Genomic DNA, 13744 nt, shown 5'->3' with positions numbered 1-13744 from the left:
TGTAGGGCTTACCTTATGCTTCCTTTTTCTCATGGGTCACAGTCCTGTGCTGCCCGTGTCCACTGCGTGAAGTGAAAAGGGCAATCTAGTTTCTCTAACTCCATCTTGGTTAGAAACAGAACTCAGCTTTTTATCCCTCCAGTCTCTTTCCTACAAAAATTAGTCCTAAAGGTGGTAACTAATAACATAACAGACCTTTGAAAATCAAACTTGTAATGGAAATAAAACTTTCCTATAGTTTCACTTCCTGAATATTGTCTATTGGAAACAACAATGGCATACATTGAACATTATGCTTTAAATATATCAGGAAGGAAACTATAGCACGATACCAGAAAATGACAAAATAACCCCTTTAATGTCTCTGCCCAGATTGTATTTTTTTTTTAAATCAATCTTTATTGTTCATATTATTACAAAGGTTCCTCATTTCTTCCCCTCTCCACCAAGTTCCCACCCCACCCTCCGCCCCCTCCCCATCCCCCATTGTCCTCATCCATAGGTGCAGTTTATGTTCAGTCTCTTCCTCCCTCCCTTTCCCCGATAGTAAATCCCTTTTCAGATACTAAATCAGTTATTTAGCATTTTCTCATATCAATAATACCTCCATATGCCCAATGACACACTTCACACAAAAGACATTTCCAAATAGGTCAACCAGCCTCATCCAGGCCCCACCCAAGGCACTCACAGATCAACACCCCAGCCATATACTAACTCAACACATCCAGATCTAAGCCTTCATCACTTGATTCAGCAGACCCTCAAGTTCCCACAAAAGTTTCCAGCCATGTCTGAGAGGCAGCCGTGGGGCAGGGGCAGGCGAGGAGCGAGCTGTTCCGGGCCTGGCTGCTCCAGGCCTGGCCTCTGTTGCTCTGGTTCATTCCACAACCAGCTGCTCTGGGTCTGGTCACTTCCGCTCCCGACCTAGTTGCTCTGGACTTGGCTGCTGCTGCTCCGGGCCTGGCCGCACCCGACCCGGCTGCACCCGACCCGGCTGCTCCGGGCCCGGCCGCTCCAGGCCTGGCCGCTCCCAGCCTGGCAACCGCTGCTTTGGGCCTGGCCGCACAAGACCCGGCTGCTCCGGGCCTGGCTGCTCCCAGCCTGGCAGCTCTGCCCAGATTGTGATCTTTTTTTTTTTTTTCTTCACCTTCAAATTTTATAGCCAATTAAAAACAGTACTTGGCTATCTAGTTATATTCTTTTTCTCCTAATATATTTTGACTTGAATTTATTTATAGTGTTATGGATATCATTGACTCATGAAACTTTACAGCTAACAGAAACCATAAGAAGTCATCTGATCCAGTCTTGTCATTATGCAGATGAATAAACAGAGCCAGAGTGGAGGGGACAATATGGCCTGAGCTCTGTCCATGAGGTGCAGGCCAGTGTCCTCTGTACAGAACCCACCTTACCTTCCCTGACTCACAGCTGTCCCCATCCTATGGGACCTTGTTAAGAAGAAGATGGTGGGATATAAATTCCAGGGCTGAAATGGAATTTTGTCTCAATATATTTATGCATAGGGTTTTTCTCCCAATATAATTTTATTTATTATATAAATAAATATTGTTATATGGAATTCATTTAATTAAAACAGCCATATTTTTTCTTGATTCCCCTTTTTGAAAGGACCTGAAGAGTTTTAAGAATGGACAAAAAGAATGATATGAAAGAGTAAATACAGTATTTTTTTGTTGATCTGGGGATAATTTTAAATATCAGTTAAATTTGATTTGTCTACATTCTCTGTGTTAGAGGCAAGGTACTATGCTGAAGTCCCGGAGAGAGTTGACACTTGGAATTTTGAGAAGGATAAATGCTGGGCTGATATCAGCAGCATCTTGGCTTGGCCAAGAATAGACACCATGAATTTATAGTGATCCTGCTCTTGGATTCTGTTCTAATGGTGTGGTCCAGCTCAGTGCAGAAAGGAGAGAATAATGGGATGGACGGAGAGGGAGAAGTGTGTGGGCTGGAGGGCAGAGGCGAGTTGAGAGGAGTCCTCCAAGAGAGATTGAGAGGGATCTAAATGAAATGAAGTGAAGTTAGGAGAAGCTGATAGATGGAGAGAAAGGAGGACTTCAAGGTGAGCAAGAGGAGAAGGGGAAACTTCTGTGGGTTGCAGGGAGTTTGCTTTCTCCGTGAAACAGAGCCTTAGGAAGTTGTAAACAGGGCTCTCTGGAGGCAGAACTTGGCCATCCCTTGATGCGCTCACTTCTCTAGCACTGGGTACTGGTGCTGCTTCTGTTTCCTGTCTCTGAGGAGGTGTTTCTGGGAGATGGAAGAGCTCATGCATATTGAAGTTCATGAATTTTCTTTCTCTAAGTAAAACAGTAGCTTAGTCATTTCCATTTAAGCTGGAGGTGATTATGGCTGTTACTGTACTCATATAATTTGCTAAGGAAAATCTGCTGGGTCTTCTGTACATCAGAGAATTCTGCCTGACTCTAACCTCAATCTGTGGTGACTATTTTGACTCACATCCTCTTCTAATTGGAGTCAGTGTCTTGCTTCTTAACTACTGTATTTGTCAATCTGTTTGTTTTCCTCTCTACACAACTCCTGCAACACACACACACAGCTCTCTATTTTTTTCTCATATTTTTAATTGGAAATTACAAAGGAAGGAAAAAGTAGGTTAAGTGAGGACAAGAATAGGGAGAATATGATCATCTAATCCCAGGTCCGTTACCCTAAAAACTTTGGCAAATTATCTTTAAGATTACTCTTTGTTCATAATGTTTGTAAAGGTTGAGTCATTATGATACAGCCTGAAACTAATACAATATTGTATGTCAATTACACCACAATTAAGAAATTACTCTTAGTTATTACAGACACAGATTTGCTCAGCAATTGCTTGTAAAGCTAATTGGACTATGTGAGTTTATATTTAAATCTCTCTTTCCTCATCACTTCTCAGGGAAGCAAGATGGTCCACAGTGGTTTGGAATGAGACTTCCAGATTCATGTCCCAGCTCTACCACTTACTATCATTTTAACCCTCTTGGCTCAGTTTCCTTATTTATAAATCGGGGCTAATAATAATGCCTATTCTAAAAGGGTGGTTGTATTAAATGAATTTTAAGTATAAGGCACTTGGAACAATTTCTGGCTCTGATTCAATTCTCAATAAAAGAATTAGAAATAGTTGTTCAAATTATTATTCACTAACATTACTTAGGTGCCTGCACAAAACCTCATTAGTTTTCAAGAGTAATGCTTAGTAACAGAATCTCTCTACCAAATAAAATGATGAGGAAAGACTGTGCCCATAGGCAGATTTTTTTTCTTTTGTTAAAGAAATAGATAAGTTTCATTAATTACCTTGCAAGCAGTGTGATCTGTAAATAATGCTGGGAACATTCTAAGAGCATAATTATTTCGATGCATTTTTCCCAGTGGGATGATACTCTTGGGTTTTATGATTTGTGTGTGTGTGTGTGTGTGTGTGTGTTGTTTTTTTTTTTTAATGTATATTAAAAAGAAAAAATCCAGCTCTCATTTAAAAAGCAAAAAACTGATTTAGCCCTAGCCAGTTTGGCTCCGTGGATAGTGTGTCTGCTTGCGGACTGAAGGGTCTAGGGTTCAATTCCAGTCAAAGGCACATTCCTGGGTTGTGGGCTTGATCCCCAGTGTGGAGCGTGCAGGAGGCAGCCAATCAATGATTTTCTCTCTCATCATTGATACTTCTATCTCTCTCTCCCGCTCCTTCTTCCTTCCAATCTGAAGTCAATAAAAATATATATTTTTAAAAAATTAAAAAAAACTGATTTAATAAATTTTCCATTTTATAAACTGAATCACATTATTAAGATTCAAGATAGAGCACTCTATTTTTACGTGTGTTTGTTGACTTAGGTAGCTGTGTTAAGGAGAACTGCATATTCGCTATTTTTTGTAATCCCTGTGATCTCAGATGGAATTCTGTGATGTATGTCTTAGGTCTTCATTTTAGTCCTTTTGAGTTCACTTATCAATTTCTGACTTGGTTACCACTGTTTGTGAATCATGGTTGCTTATGTGTTTTTTGTTTGTTTGATTTTTAGTACAACTAATGCTTGAAAATCTTAGGAATTTTTTTTCCTGTTGAAGATTTTTTTCCTGATGATTTTAATCATTAAATGTCTCCCTTTTCACATACAGGTCTTAAGCTATCAAAGCTTTGTGAAAATTGGAAATAGGTCATCTGAAATAGTTGGGGGCCTCTGAGAATACCTACATGGTTAGAGATACATTTTTATAATTACATTTCCCTACATACATTTACCTATTTGTTTATTTATTGGTTCTTAAGTCACTTGTGCCATTTAAAGAAAAAATGCTTAATTTTCACATATCATAGGAAGACTTACACTGGAATAGCCTTACATAAACAAAGGCAGTAATATTTTTTTTCCATATTAGATCTTCAAATTAGACCTTAGTAAAATTTTATTACTCTGTACATTAGTTGTTACTAGTCTTTAACTGGAGGTGTGTATTTATTCCATATACAAAATGTAGCTTCTTAGAATATTCAGAGTAGGATCCTTTGATTTTATAGCTGTACCACTGAGAGGCCTGTTCTCATATGTAAATTCAAATTTATAAAATACATTCCAGCACATCTGGAGTCAAGAGATTGGCAGGGAGAAAAGTTCCATTTCTTCTTTGACCTGGATGGGCTTGCTGGGGGTGCCGATTGACTTTTGACAGCCTGTCTCAAGGTTCTTTCTGCTTAGACTGACCTGGGAGCAGGCGCCTGCCCGCGGGTCAGTGTTGCAGTACCCTACTGCGATTTCCTGCGAGGAGCTTCTAGATGGCTTTGCTGTATTCTCTGAATTTGTTATGGTGATTATCATTTTTTAAATGCCCTGCTGCATAGCATTGTGGGAGATTCATCTAACTTAATTGGGAACTCCTTGGCAGAGAGTGCCATCAGGGTCATTGCTGTCAGAGAACCCCCAGGCGTGTCTCCATGTTGATGTTCAGTAGCTTTTTGTTGTGGGGTCTCTTGACTGTATTGGTCCTAGGAATTTTGAGTGTTTTATGGACATTTGCAGGTAGCCTCCAGTCTACCCACTGGCAACGTTGGTTACCAGCCAGTTGCCACTGTTCAGATCTTGAGTGCATCCATAATATCTCTCTCTTATTTGCTAGGCAGAAGATGGTGTTAGTGATTGAGAGCTGCTGGCTGGCACCCTTGCAGAGCAGGAGTGAGTGAGTGCTGTTCAGCTTCCGGTCCTGTGAGTCTGATGCCTTTCTCCCTGTCTGGGCATCACTGCCAACCAAACTTACATCGAAGTCCTTCATGATCATCAGTTTGTCAGATGATTATATTGTTGCAAAGAGTCTTGTCCAGGTCTTTTGTATCTTTTTTTTCTTTTTTGTCACCTTGGTGTATGTCCATTGTGATGTGGACATAGCTGTTGATAATGTGGGGGAAAAGACACAATATGTATCATGGCAAGACCAGAGATTTTAGATTTAGTGAATGATAACAAACTTTTCCAAGGGAAAGCTTTTCCAAGCACCAGTGCCGTCAGCCCGGTGCTGCATGGGCTGTTTTTCAACAGGTGAACTTTGGCCCAGTCCTGTGGTGGGACCACGTGTGTTTTCAGCAGTGTGTGTACTCATTTTTCACTGGATTGCTTCCCAGTATGGTGTGCTGTGCCGTATGCCACACCTGTGTTACAGGGTAAGAGGAAGTTTCCATTTCTTGTGTCACAGAAGTAGAAGCCTTTGCAGTGCAACAAATCAATGAGGCTTGATTGGCAAAAGGTGGACAGTCTAGAGCACCTTTTCTCTTGTCCTCCTCTCCATCAGGACTAAGTACTGTGATACAGGCCAAAGGACAGGCAGAGAACGCTGTGGAAAGGACGCCCCATTGCACTGTGGAATTGGGGCACCCCCACTGTCACCAGACTTAAGTTGTGTGTCCTGGAACAGAGAAGGGTGATGTGGAGCCATCTTTCCTGGTCGGTTGGTGAGGGTCAGTAAGGTGTATGCCTGGGACCAAAGGACAGACCTATTGCACGTCTTCCCGTATCTTCATCTACCGTGTTTGCTGTTGTTGAATGCGGCCTTCCATTTGCTGTATTGTTTAAGTCCTTCACTGTTAAATTCAGTGTCAAGGCCAGAAATTCTGTGTACCAAAGAGGATTTCAGTGCTAGAGTCCTTGAGTTAGTGCTGATACATGTTGCTGACAGTGGTGGTCACAGTGTCATCCCTTAATTTAGTGTGAGCATTTAGATGGGATAGCCAGGAACTTTCTCCCTTTGTAGAAAAGTACTTTTGCAAATTTTTACCGGAGTGAGATACTGCATGGAAGCTAGCTTTGGATATATGTAAGGCTCATGGCCCCAGGTCCTTTGTCCGTTTACGTAGAAATGCCCCACTTGTAGTCCTGGAATGGAAATTTGTAAGAAAGTGGAGAATGAGAAATTAGGATCCTTAATGGCAAGTAAATGGAATGAGCTTCACCTGCCCATTTCAGGTTTATGTACTACTTTTTTTTTTCTGGTTTCTTTATGAAATGTTGTCTTTCCCTTGGCTGCTCGTTAGGGGTATTCTGCTAGGAGAGTTCACGTCCAACAAATCCAAGGTAAGAGGGACCGTAGTAGACAGACTGTTTTCTCCCCGAGAGGGAGGATGAATACACCCCCTGAGTTGGAGAGAAGCTCCATAGCCCCAACCTTTATTGTGAGCTGAATTTAATTCCAGTGCTTTTTAGGTACAAGAAAAACATTTACCAACAAAATAAATTATTGGAAAAACAACATTTATCAAGGAACCTGATTCCAAGCATGAAAGTTGAAACTTTTAGTTAAATTAAACATTTAGTTAAATTATGGGCTTTGTTTGAGGTGAGCAATTATGATTTTGGTAATTATTATAAATATCAAACAGCAAGTGATTAAATTACAGATTTTATTTATCCCATGAAATAATTGTAGATACTGTTACTACATAACTAATTGATTTTTGCATCAGAGAGAGCATTTCCGTTGACATGAGTCTTTTCACAGTATGTTTCTGTAGAACCAGAGAGAGCAAGCCTTCCATTGTTTGACTGCCTCCCCTCCCCCACCTCAGGCGTGACCCAGGGACTCTGTGGTGTATGATAAATGGTCAATAAGCTGTTCACTAATGTCTTGTTGACGTGAAATAGAAATTTGGATTATGGGAATTTATTACTTGGGGCATCTGGCTCATTTTTGTTTTTGTTTGTTAAACAGGAAAAGGACCAGCGCAGCCTAGACATTAACACTGCCAAGTGCATGTTGGGACTGTTATTAGGAAAAATCTGGCCCCTTTTTCCAGTTTTTCACCAATTCTTAGAGGTACCAAATTGTTATTTTATGGAATGTATTTTTGCTTGCTTAGAATTACCAAGTATACTTTATTTAACCATTTTATGTAATTTTCTGTTTGTTATGCTTTCTGCCTATAGGAATTATGGTGACATAACTGCTGTCAATCAGCAATGACCTGTTCTCTCTGCGGTGTCTGTGTGAATTTATTGTGTTGCATCGCTCCCGGTACAGATGTATCAGAAACAGCTACAGCTCTGTCCTTTGCTCCTCTCTTGTCCCCATTTTAAAAACTTTGCTTTTGTTTAGATTTCCTGCTCTCTATAACAATAATAAAACAAGATTGTCTTTCCTTTGTGGCTTTAGGTGAATTTCCACTTTTATTAAGCAAAGATTAAAAAGTTAAGCATAAAAAAGAAAAGCATCGGCCTTCTTGTTAAAAGAAGTGTGTAAGGTAGTCGTCTTTACTCTTATCTCCAAGTAACTTGGGGACCATGACTTAGTCTGAGTGTTAGGCAAACTGACAAAATATCCTTCGATTTAATTTTTCTTCACATTTGTATAGAAAAAATCCAGCACTGAACCCCATCATTGTTCATTTGCTTTAAGGGTAAATAATAAGTAACTTTGAGCTGCTGGTTATGAGGAGCTGGTTTTGATGTAATATAATACTGTAGGAGTTTGAAGTACCTGAGATACAGATTTGAGTTACTAGGGATGTCATATAGATAGCATTCTTTTTGTCCTCCAGCCCCAAACCCCCTTCCCTTTTTTTCTTTACCCTAAACCCCTTTTGAAAATGTGCTCTGCTTTAAATGATAAAGGTGTTGAGTCTTTGAGAAAATCCTGGGTCTTATCCTGACTCTAGCTTCACTCTTGAAATAATCTTTTTTACAACTTACTTTATGTAATTGTCTGGGAAAACTTCCAACTGATATGATTCTTTGAGGACTGTTATTTAAAAACTAGAGGCCCGGTGCACAAAATTTGTGCACGGGGGGGGGGGGCGGGGTAATCCCTCAGCCCAGCCTGCACCCTCTCTAATCTGGGATACCTCTCACAATCCAGGACTGCTGGCTCCCAACTGCTCGCCTGCCTTCCTGATTGCCCCTAACCTCTTCGCCTGCCAGCCTGATCATCCCCTAACTACTTCCCTGCTAGCCTGTTTGCCCCTAACTGCCCTCCCCTGCAGGCCTGGTCACCCCTAACTTCCCTCTCCTGCAGGCCTGGTCTCCCTCAACTGCTCTCCCCTGCAGACCTGGGTCCCTCTCAACAGCCCTCCCCTGCAGGCTTAATCGCTCCCAACTGCCCTCCTCTGCTGGCCATCTTGTGGTGGCCATCTTGTGTCCACATGGGAGCAGTCATCTTGTATGTTGGAGTAATGGTCAATTTGCATATTACTCTTTTTATTAGATAGGATTGCTTATAGCATTAGTAACTGGAACTCCTCAAGAAAGTCATAAAAACTAGTTTTAATGTAAGAAGTATTTGTTTAATGACCGTTCACACTACAAGTGATCTGTTCTAATTTCTCTGCCAATCCCATAAAGTGTTAACTTTATTTGAAAAATGAGTAGAAATAGGTTCTTGCTCTTAGAGTGTTGAGTGTTGAGTGTGAAGAGTCCTTTAGACCTAGGACCTTGCCTGAAGCCAGTTTGACTTTGCACAGTTCCAGGAGTCCTACCAGCTGGCTCTTGCTTTTAGGTGCCTAGAAAGTGAAACTAGTAATCTGCTTTATTCTCTTATTAGTTTGCATTTTTCTTTTAAAAGGAGATAGTAATCCTTTCATTTTCAGCTGTTCTTGTGTTTGCATCTTCAAAACTATTGGTTCAACTCTTTGCTTTTTGTCTGCTTGGATTGTTTTCCAGTGTTTCTGATATTAGTGGTTAAGATTAAAAAATTGTTGGATCTAGCTTTTATTTTCAAATGTTTACACATGAATACTGTATTTTAAAATACACATATGGCATATTTCTTGTCTAAAAGGAATAGGAATCTACTCCGATTACTTTTATGATCAGATTGAAGTTTTGACTTATTAGAACAGTCGTTTCTTCAGTGGCTAGAGCACCTAGTCTCAGACCTCCCCGACTGCTGTGTGTACTTGAGCTCAGAGCTTGACAGAGTGTGTCCTGGTCATATCAGGGCTCATTCATGGAGCTACGCTTTATTTAGCACTCCTGTGTGCCAAGTATGAATGAAGGGCTTTACATAAGTTACCTAAATTATCTCTTAAATCTTTGCAACATTTCTATGAAGGAAATGTTACCCCCATTTTATGTGAAAGAACCTTTGCAGTCTAGAAATTTCACTTGATGTGCTTTTCATTTGTGTTGGGCCCCATAATATTTTTGTAATGAAAGCTGTCATCTTAAGTTCTACTCCTGCTCTCTCTCGCAGTCCTTCTAGACTGGTACTTAACAACCCAATGGAAAAAGAGTTAACCTTTATGAACTGTATCAAGTTGATTCATCAGCAATTGACACTGTCCCATTTGTTAATTATGTCAGTAATTCCTATTACTTTTCCCTCCATCAGCAATCAAAATATAAAGTTATTAACAAAGACCAGTGGTGCAATGTGCTAGAGTTTAGCAGAACAATTAGCCTTGACCTCAGCAACTACGACGAAGATGGCGCATGTAAGTACCAGCGCTGGGGGTCCTCTCCCTCTTCACGTCGCTGCACACTCGCGCGTCCTCCTCAGCTGTCTTGTCTTTTCTTTTCCTCCAGGGCCGGTTTTGTTGGACGAGTTTGTGGAGTGGTATAAAGACAAGCAGATGTCCTAGGACTGTATGCATAGCAGCGCGAGAGTCACTGTTACCACAGTTATGTCAACCATTAGCCATAAATTGCTGTTTGTATCAAAGCGCATGCTGCTTTTCTTGCACTGTCTCCCTTTTGCAGGGACGTTTTTGGTGTTTGCTATTGAATGGGCCAGCTCTGCCTGCTGTGTAGCATTATTCTCTTGGGAGGCTGCATTTGCAGTTTGTATTTACACTACAGATTGGTGAATTTGCCAACGTCCTCACTGTGATTATGTGTATATTGCTGTTTAAATTTTGTACATGTGTATAAAAAGAAAAAGCTTCACCTAGAGATTATTTCTGCAAAAATGTATTGTAAAAATAATTTTTGTGGCATATTTCTAGTCCCTTTTTTCAAATGAACCAATTATACTTTACTTGGTCTCAAATGTAGCATTTCAGAGAACAGAAGAATTTTACCATAAGTAAATGTTGCCAGAATTCACCTTATTGTTCAAGAGGCCAACTTTTGGAAGGAGGTGGGAGTTCTAACTTTGTATAGGCATATGCCAAATGTAATTGGTTTACCTGGATATTAGCATTTTTAAATGATGAAACTATAATTATTTGAGCATATTGACATGTACCAACCATGTCATCAATCATTTCCACCATGCAAGTTATAGGTTTTTCTTTTCTAATGTTAAAAAGCTGTAAAACTTTGAATATAGGTACAAATGAATAAATTAACATTATACCATTTTTAAAAATAGAATGGTTATGAACTCTAGTATAAACTTGCTTTAGCAGGTTTTTCTTTCTCTTTTTGCATTCTTCTTGTCCGTGTTTGGTCTGCTGATGCCTTCTATGCCATTCTAAGTGAAACTGGTTTTGCCTCCTTCATGGAAACCCAATGGCTTACTGGCATTTGATAATTGCAGAGCAGTTTTAGTTGTGGCTTGAATTTTTAGTTAAGCTTTCATGGTGTCTAATTTTCTAGTTTTTTTTTTAAAGAACTCTATTATAAGTGAGAGGTGTTTTGTTTTCCTTCCTGTTTCTTTCATGCTAGGCTTTTTCTGGCAGAATGTCCATTGCAGGCAGTGGATATGAAACCACCAGCATCGAGCTAACTCTGTTACACGGCAGGACCTTCCCTGGAGAGGCCGCTTGTCGTTGCCTGAGTCGTTTGTACAGAAAGGTGATAGCCATTATTTATGTGGATGAGGAACTTGTAAACAGGACGGGACATTTAGGTTTGTATTTTATGTTTTTTATTTCCCTCCCCTTACCTTGCCCTTTAGGAAATGTGTAGATAACACGTTTTCCCCTCAACTATCTGGTGCTATTGAATGACTAATTTAGTCCCTAAAGTTTTGTGAAAACAAAGAAGTCTAATGGTTTAAACCAAGAAAAAGCTAATGGTGCATTTGAACCAGTGAATGCTACTGTGTGAGCAAGATTCATGATTGAACATGTCATGATTGGAAGAGGTTTGGATTATTTCAAAATCTGGCTGAAAAAATCTTTTGGATTAAATGTGAACCTTTAAATGGCATTCAATGAGAGAAGCACACAGACAATGCTCCTCTTAACCACTATTTCACAGTTTCTTTGCAAGCAGTGTTCAGATTTTCATATTATTTTTTTCTCAAACTGAACCACCAAAGACAGAATTTTTTTTTTATGTATATACAGTGTGTGCACATACACAAAATCTTGATCTGGTAGGATTCTTTTTTCTACCAATTCGAAAGGTTTGGTTTGCTGTGAAATAAACCAGAAGTTTGAAAATCCCTGTAGTGATTAAGCATTCTTAATCATTCCTTGTTTAGGAATTGTAGAGTCACTTCTACCTTATAAATTCATACCAGCTTGCACAAATTAATACCTGAAAAGAATTGGAGATGTTGATGGCAAGAACAGCCCGTGAGGCCAGTGTGTTGGAAGGGGCTCCGTTCCGATGGTGTCATTCTCGGGGCGATTGGCATAGGTTAGATATGTGGAGAACTTGATTCATTTTCAGAGGTATCCCATGAATTAAAAACAAACCAAAAACACTGTGAAGTCAACAGTTCTTAAATTTGGTCAGTAAATCAGAAATGGATATATAAATTTAAATCACAGATGAGAGTATTTTAAAAGTTACTGTAAAAGAGTAGAGACTTTTCAGAACAGCGGTCGCCAACTGGTGATCCGCGAGGTCCAAAAGGTGGGCGACTCCTGTTTAAAGCACTAAGCACAGTCAATCCTAAAGTAAGTGCAGGACTGTTCCTGGGCAGATGTTACATTTCATCCACAGGAATGTTTTGATGATGGGGAAATCCCAGCTTTCGTGATGTATATAATATGAAAGTATTCTAAAGAGATAATCTTACATATGTTAGACAATTCCAAATCTTTGAACTCCCTTGAAAAAGAAATCTCTTAGCCCTTGGTTTCCTTGGCCTTATGCAGTTATTTTAAGGGGAGGAAAAGGGGTCAGACAGTATAATAAGGTATCCTTTCCTTAAAAGCGCCCCTAAGTTACATAAAATTGAGCAATCACCAAACACTTACTTACTGGCTAATGTTAAATAAACTAGGGTGCCTTCTGGTTTTTCTTTATCACCCAGGTCCACATCCTTTCTCTCTCTCCACTGTTTTGACCTCCACCTTGCAATAGTCTGTCGTAACGGACACTACAACTTCTAGACGTTTACTGCTGCACTAGGTCAGAAAGCTCATTATTTGATTTGCCATAAACACCCACTGTAATGTTCCTTGCAGCTCTTTTGAAGCATGAACTCGGAATTAAGTTTTTCTAAATCTGACTAGATAAACCTGGTTTAGCAACAGGTTTCTGTTGCCTCTCAGCCTCCTTTTATTAGTGCTTTTGAGGTTTATACGGAAAGCTTTAAAAGTTTTTTTGTGCCCTTGGTTTTCAATCTTACAACTGCTAAAATACCTCTGTAAGCCTTATCTTTTATTCTTTCATATGTTATGTTGTATAATAAATGTATAGAATTCATTGACCAACTAAAATGTTGGGTGTTTGTAAATGAGACCAAAACGTGGATTGCTTTTTTTTTTTCATGAAATAATTTCTATAATTTCTCTTGGGGGCTACTGTTGAATGAACAGCAGCTAACCTATAACTGTGAATGCTTCGTGTCGTCAGTATTTGCATTACATTCATAAACGTGTGCAAGTCCTGTGACTCCCAGCTTAACTCAGATACTGTTATGCCACCTAACTTGAGTACAGCAAACTGGTTTTAGGTTTTAATGGAATTGATGTAAAATGATATCTCATAAATAAAAAGTATTTGTGTTTGGTTTCAGAACTGAATGTGAATTATTCTTCTCTGGCTTTTCTTCTAACACTGCTTATGGTAGATATAAAGTGTTCTGTTTTTTGTTTTCTTTTCCCAACTTTTTATATTGAAAAATTTCAAAGCATAGGATAACATAATGCAAGGATAATATAATTAACACCCCTCCATGTACTTACCCCCTAGGTTTTCCTGGTTTTAACCTTTTGCTATCATTCTATGCCACTCTGAGTATATTTCTCTCTATAAATAAGATATACTTTTTTCCTGAACCACCTGAGAGTAAATTATATCCTCACAGTTTATATCTAATATTTCCAAACCAAGGGCATTCTTAAAACCACAATATAATGATCATACTCAAGAAATTTAACATTGATCCAGTG

At 39.5% G+C, this 13744-nt stretch overlaps 1 protein-coding gene across 1 annotated transcript in view; it reads left to right on the top strand.

Annotated features, from left to right (window-relative positions):
• The window catches only part of DCUN1D4 (defective in cullin neddylation 1 domain containing 4), a gene marked incomplete at its 5' end in the record, with an annotated part of 70490 nt that extends 57120 nt beyond the window's left edge, over positions 1 to 13370 (top strand). Inside the window, 3 exon segments of the mRNA XM_084900109.1 lie at positions 7228 to 7332; positions 9841 to 9943; positions 10035 to 13370. Coding sequence (XP_084756235.1) covers positions 7228 to 7332; positions 9841 to 9943; positions 10035 to 10090 — 264 coding nt within the window. The 3' untranslated portion in view covers positions 10091 to 13370.
• Between the last annotated feature and the right edge of the window lie 374 nt (positions 13371 to 13744).

The sequence above is a fragment of the Pipistrellus hanaki genome (genome assembly GCF_964339955.1).
Source record: "Pipistrellus hanaki genome assembly, chromosome: 1".
NCBI classification, from domain to species: Eukaryota; Metazoa; Chordata; class Mammalia; order Chiroptera; family Vespertilionidae; genus Pipistrellus; species Pipistrellus hanaki.
This window is presented reverse-complemented; position numbering and strand designations above follow the sequence as displayed.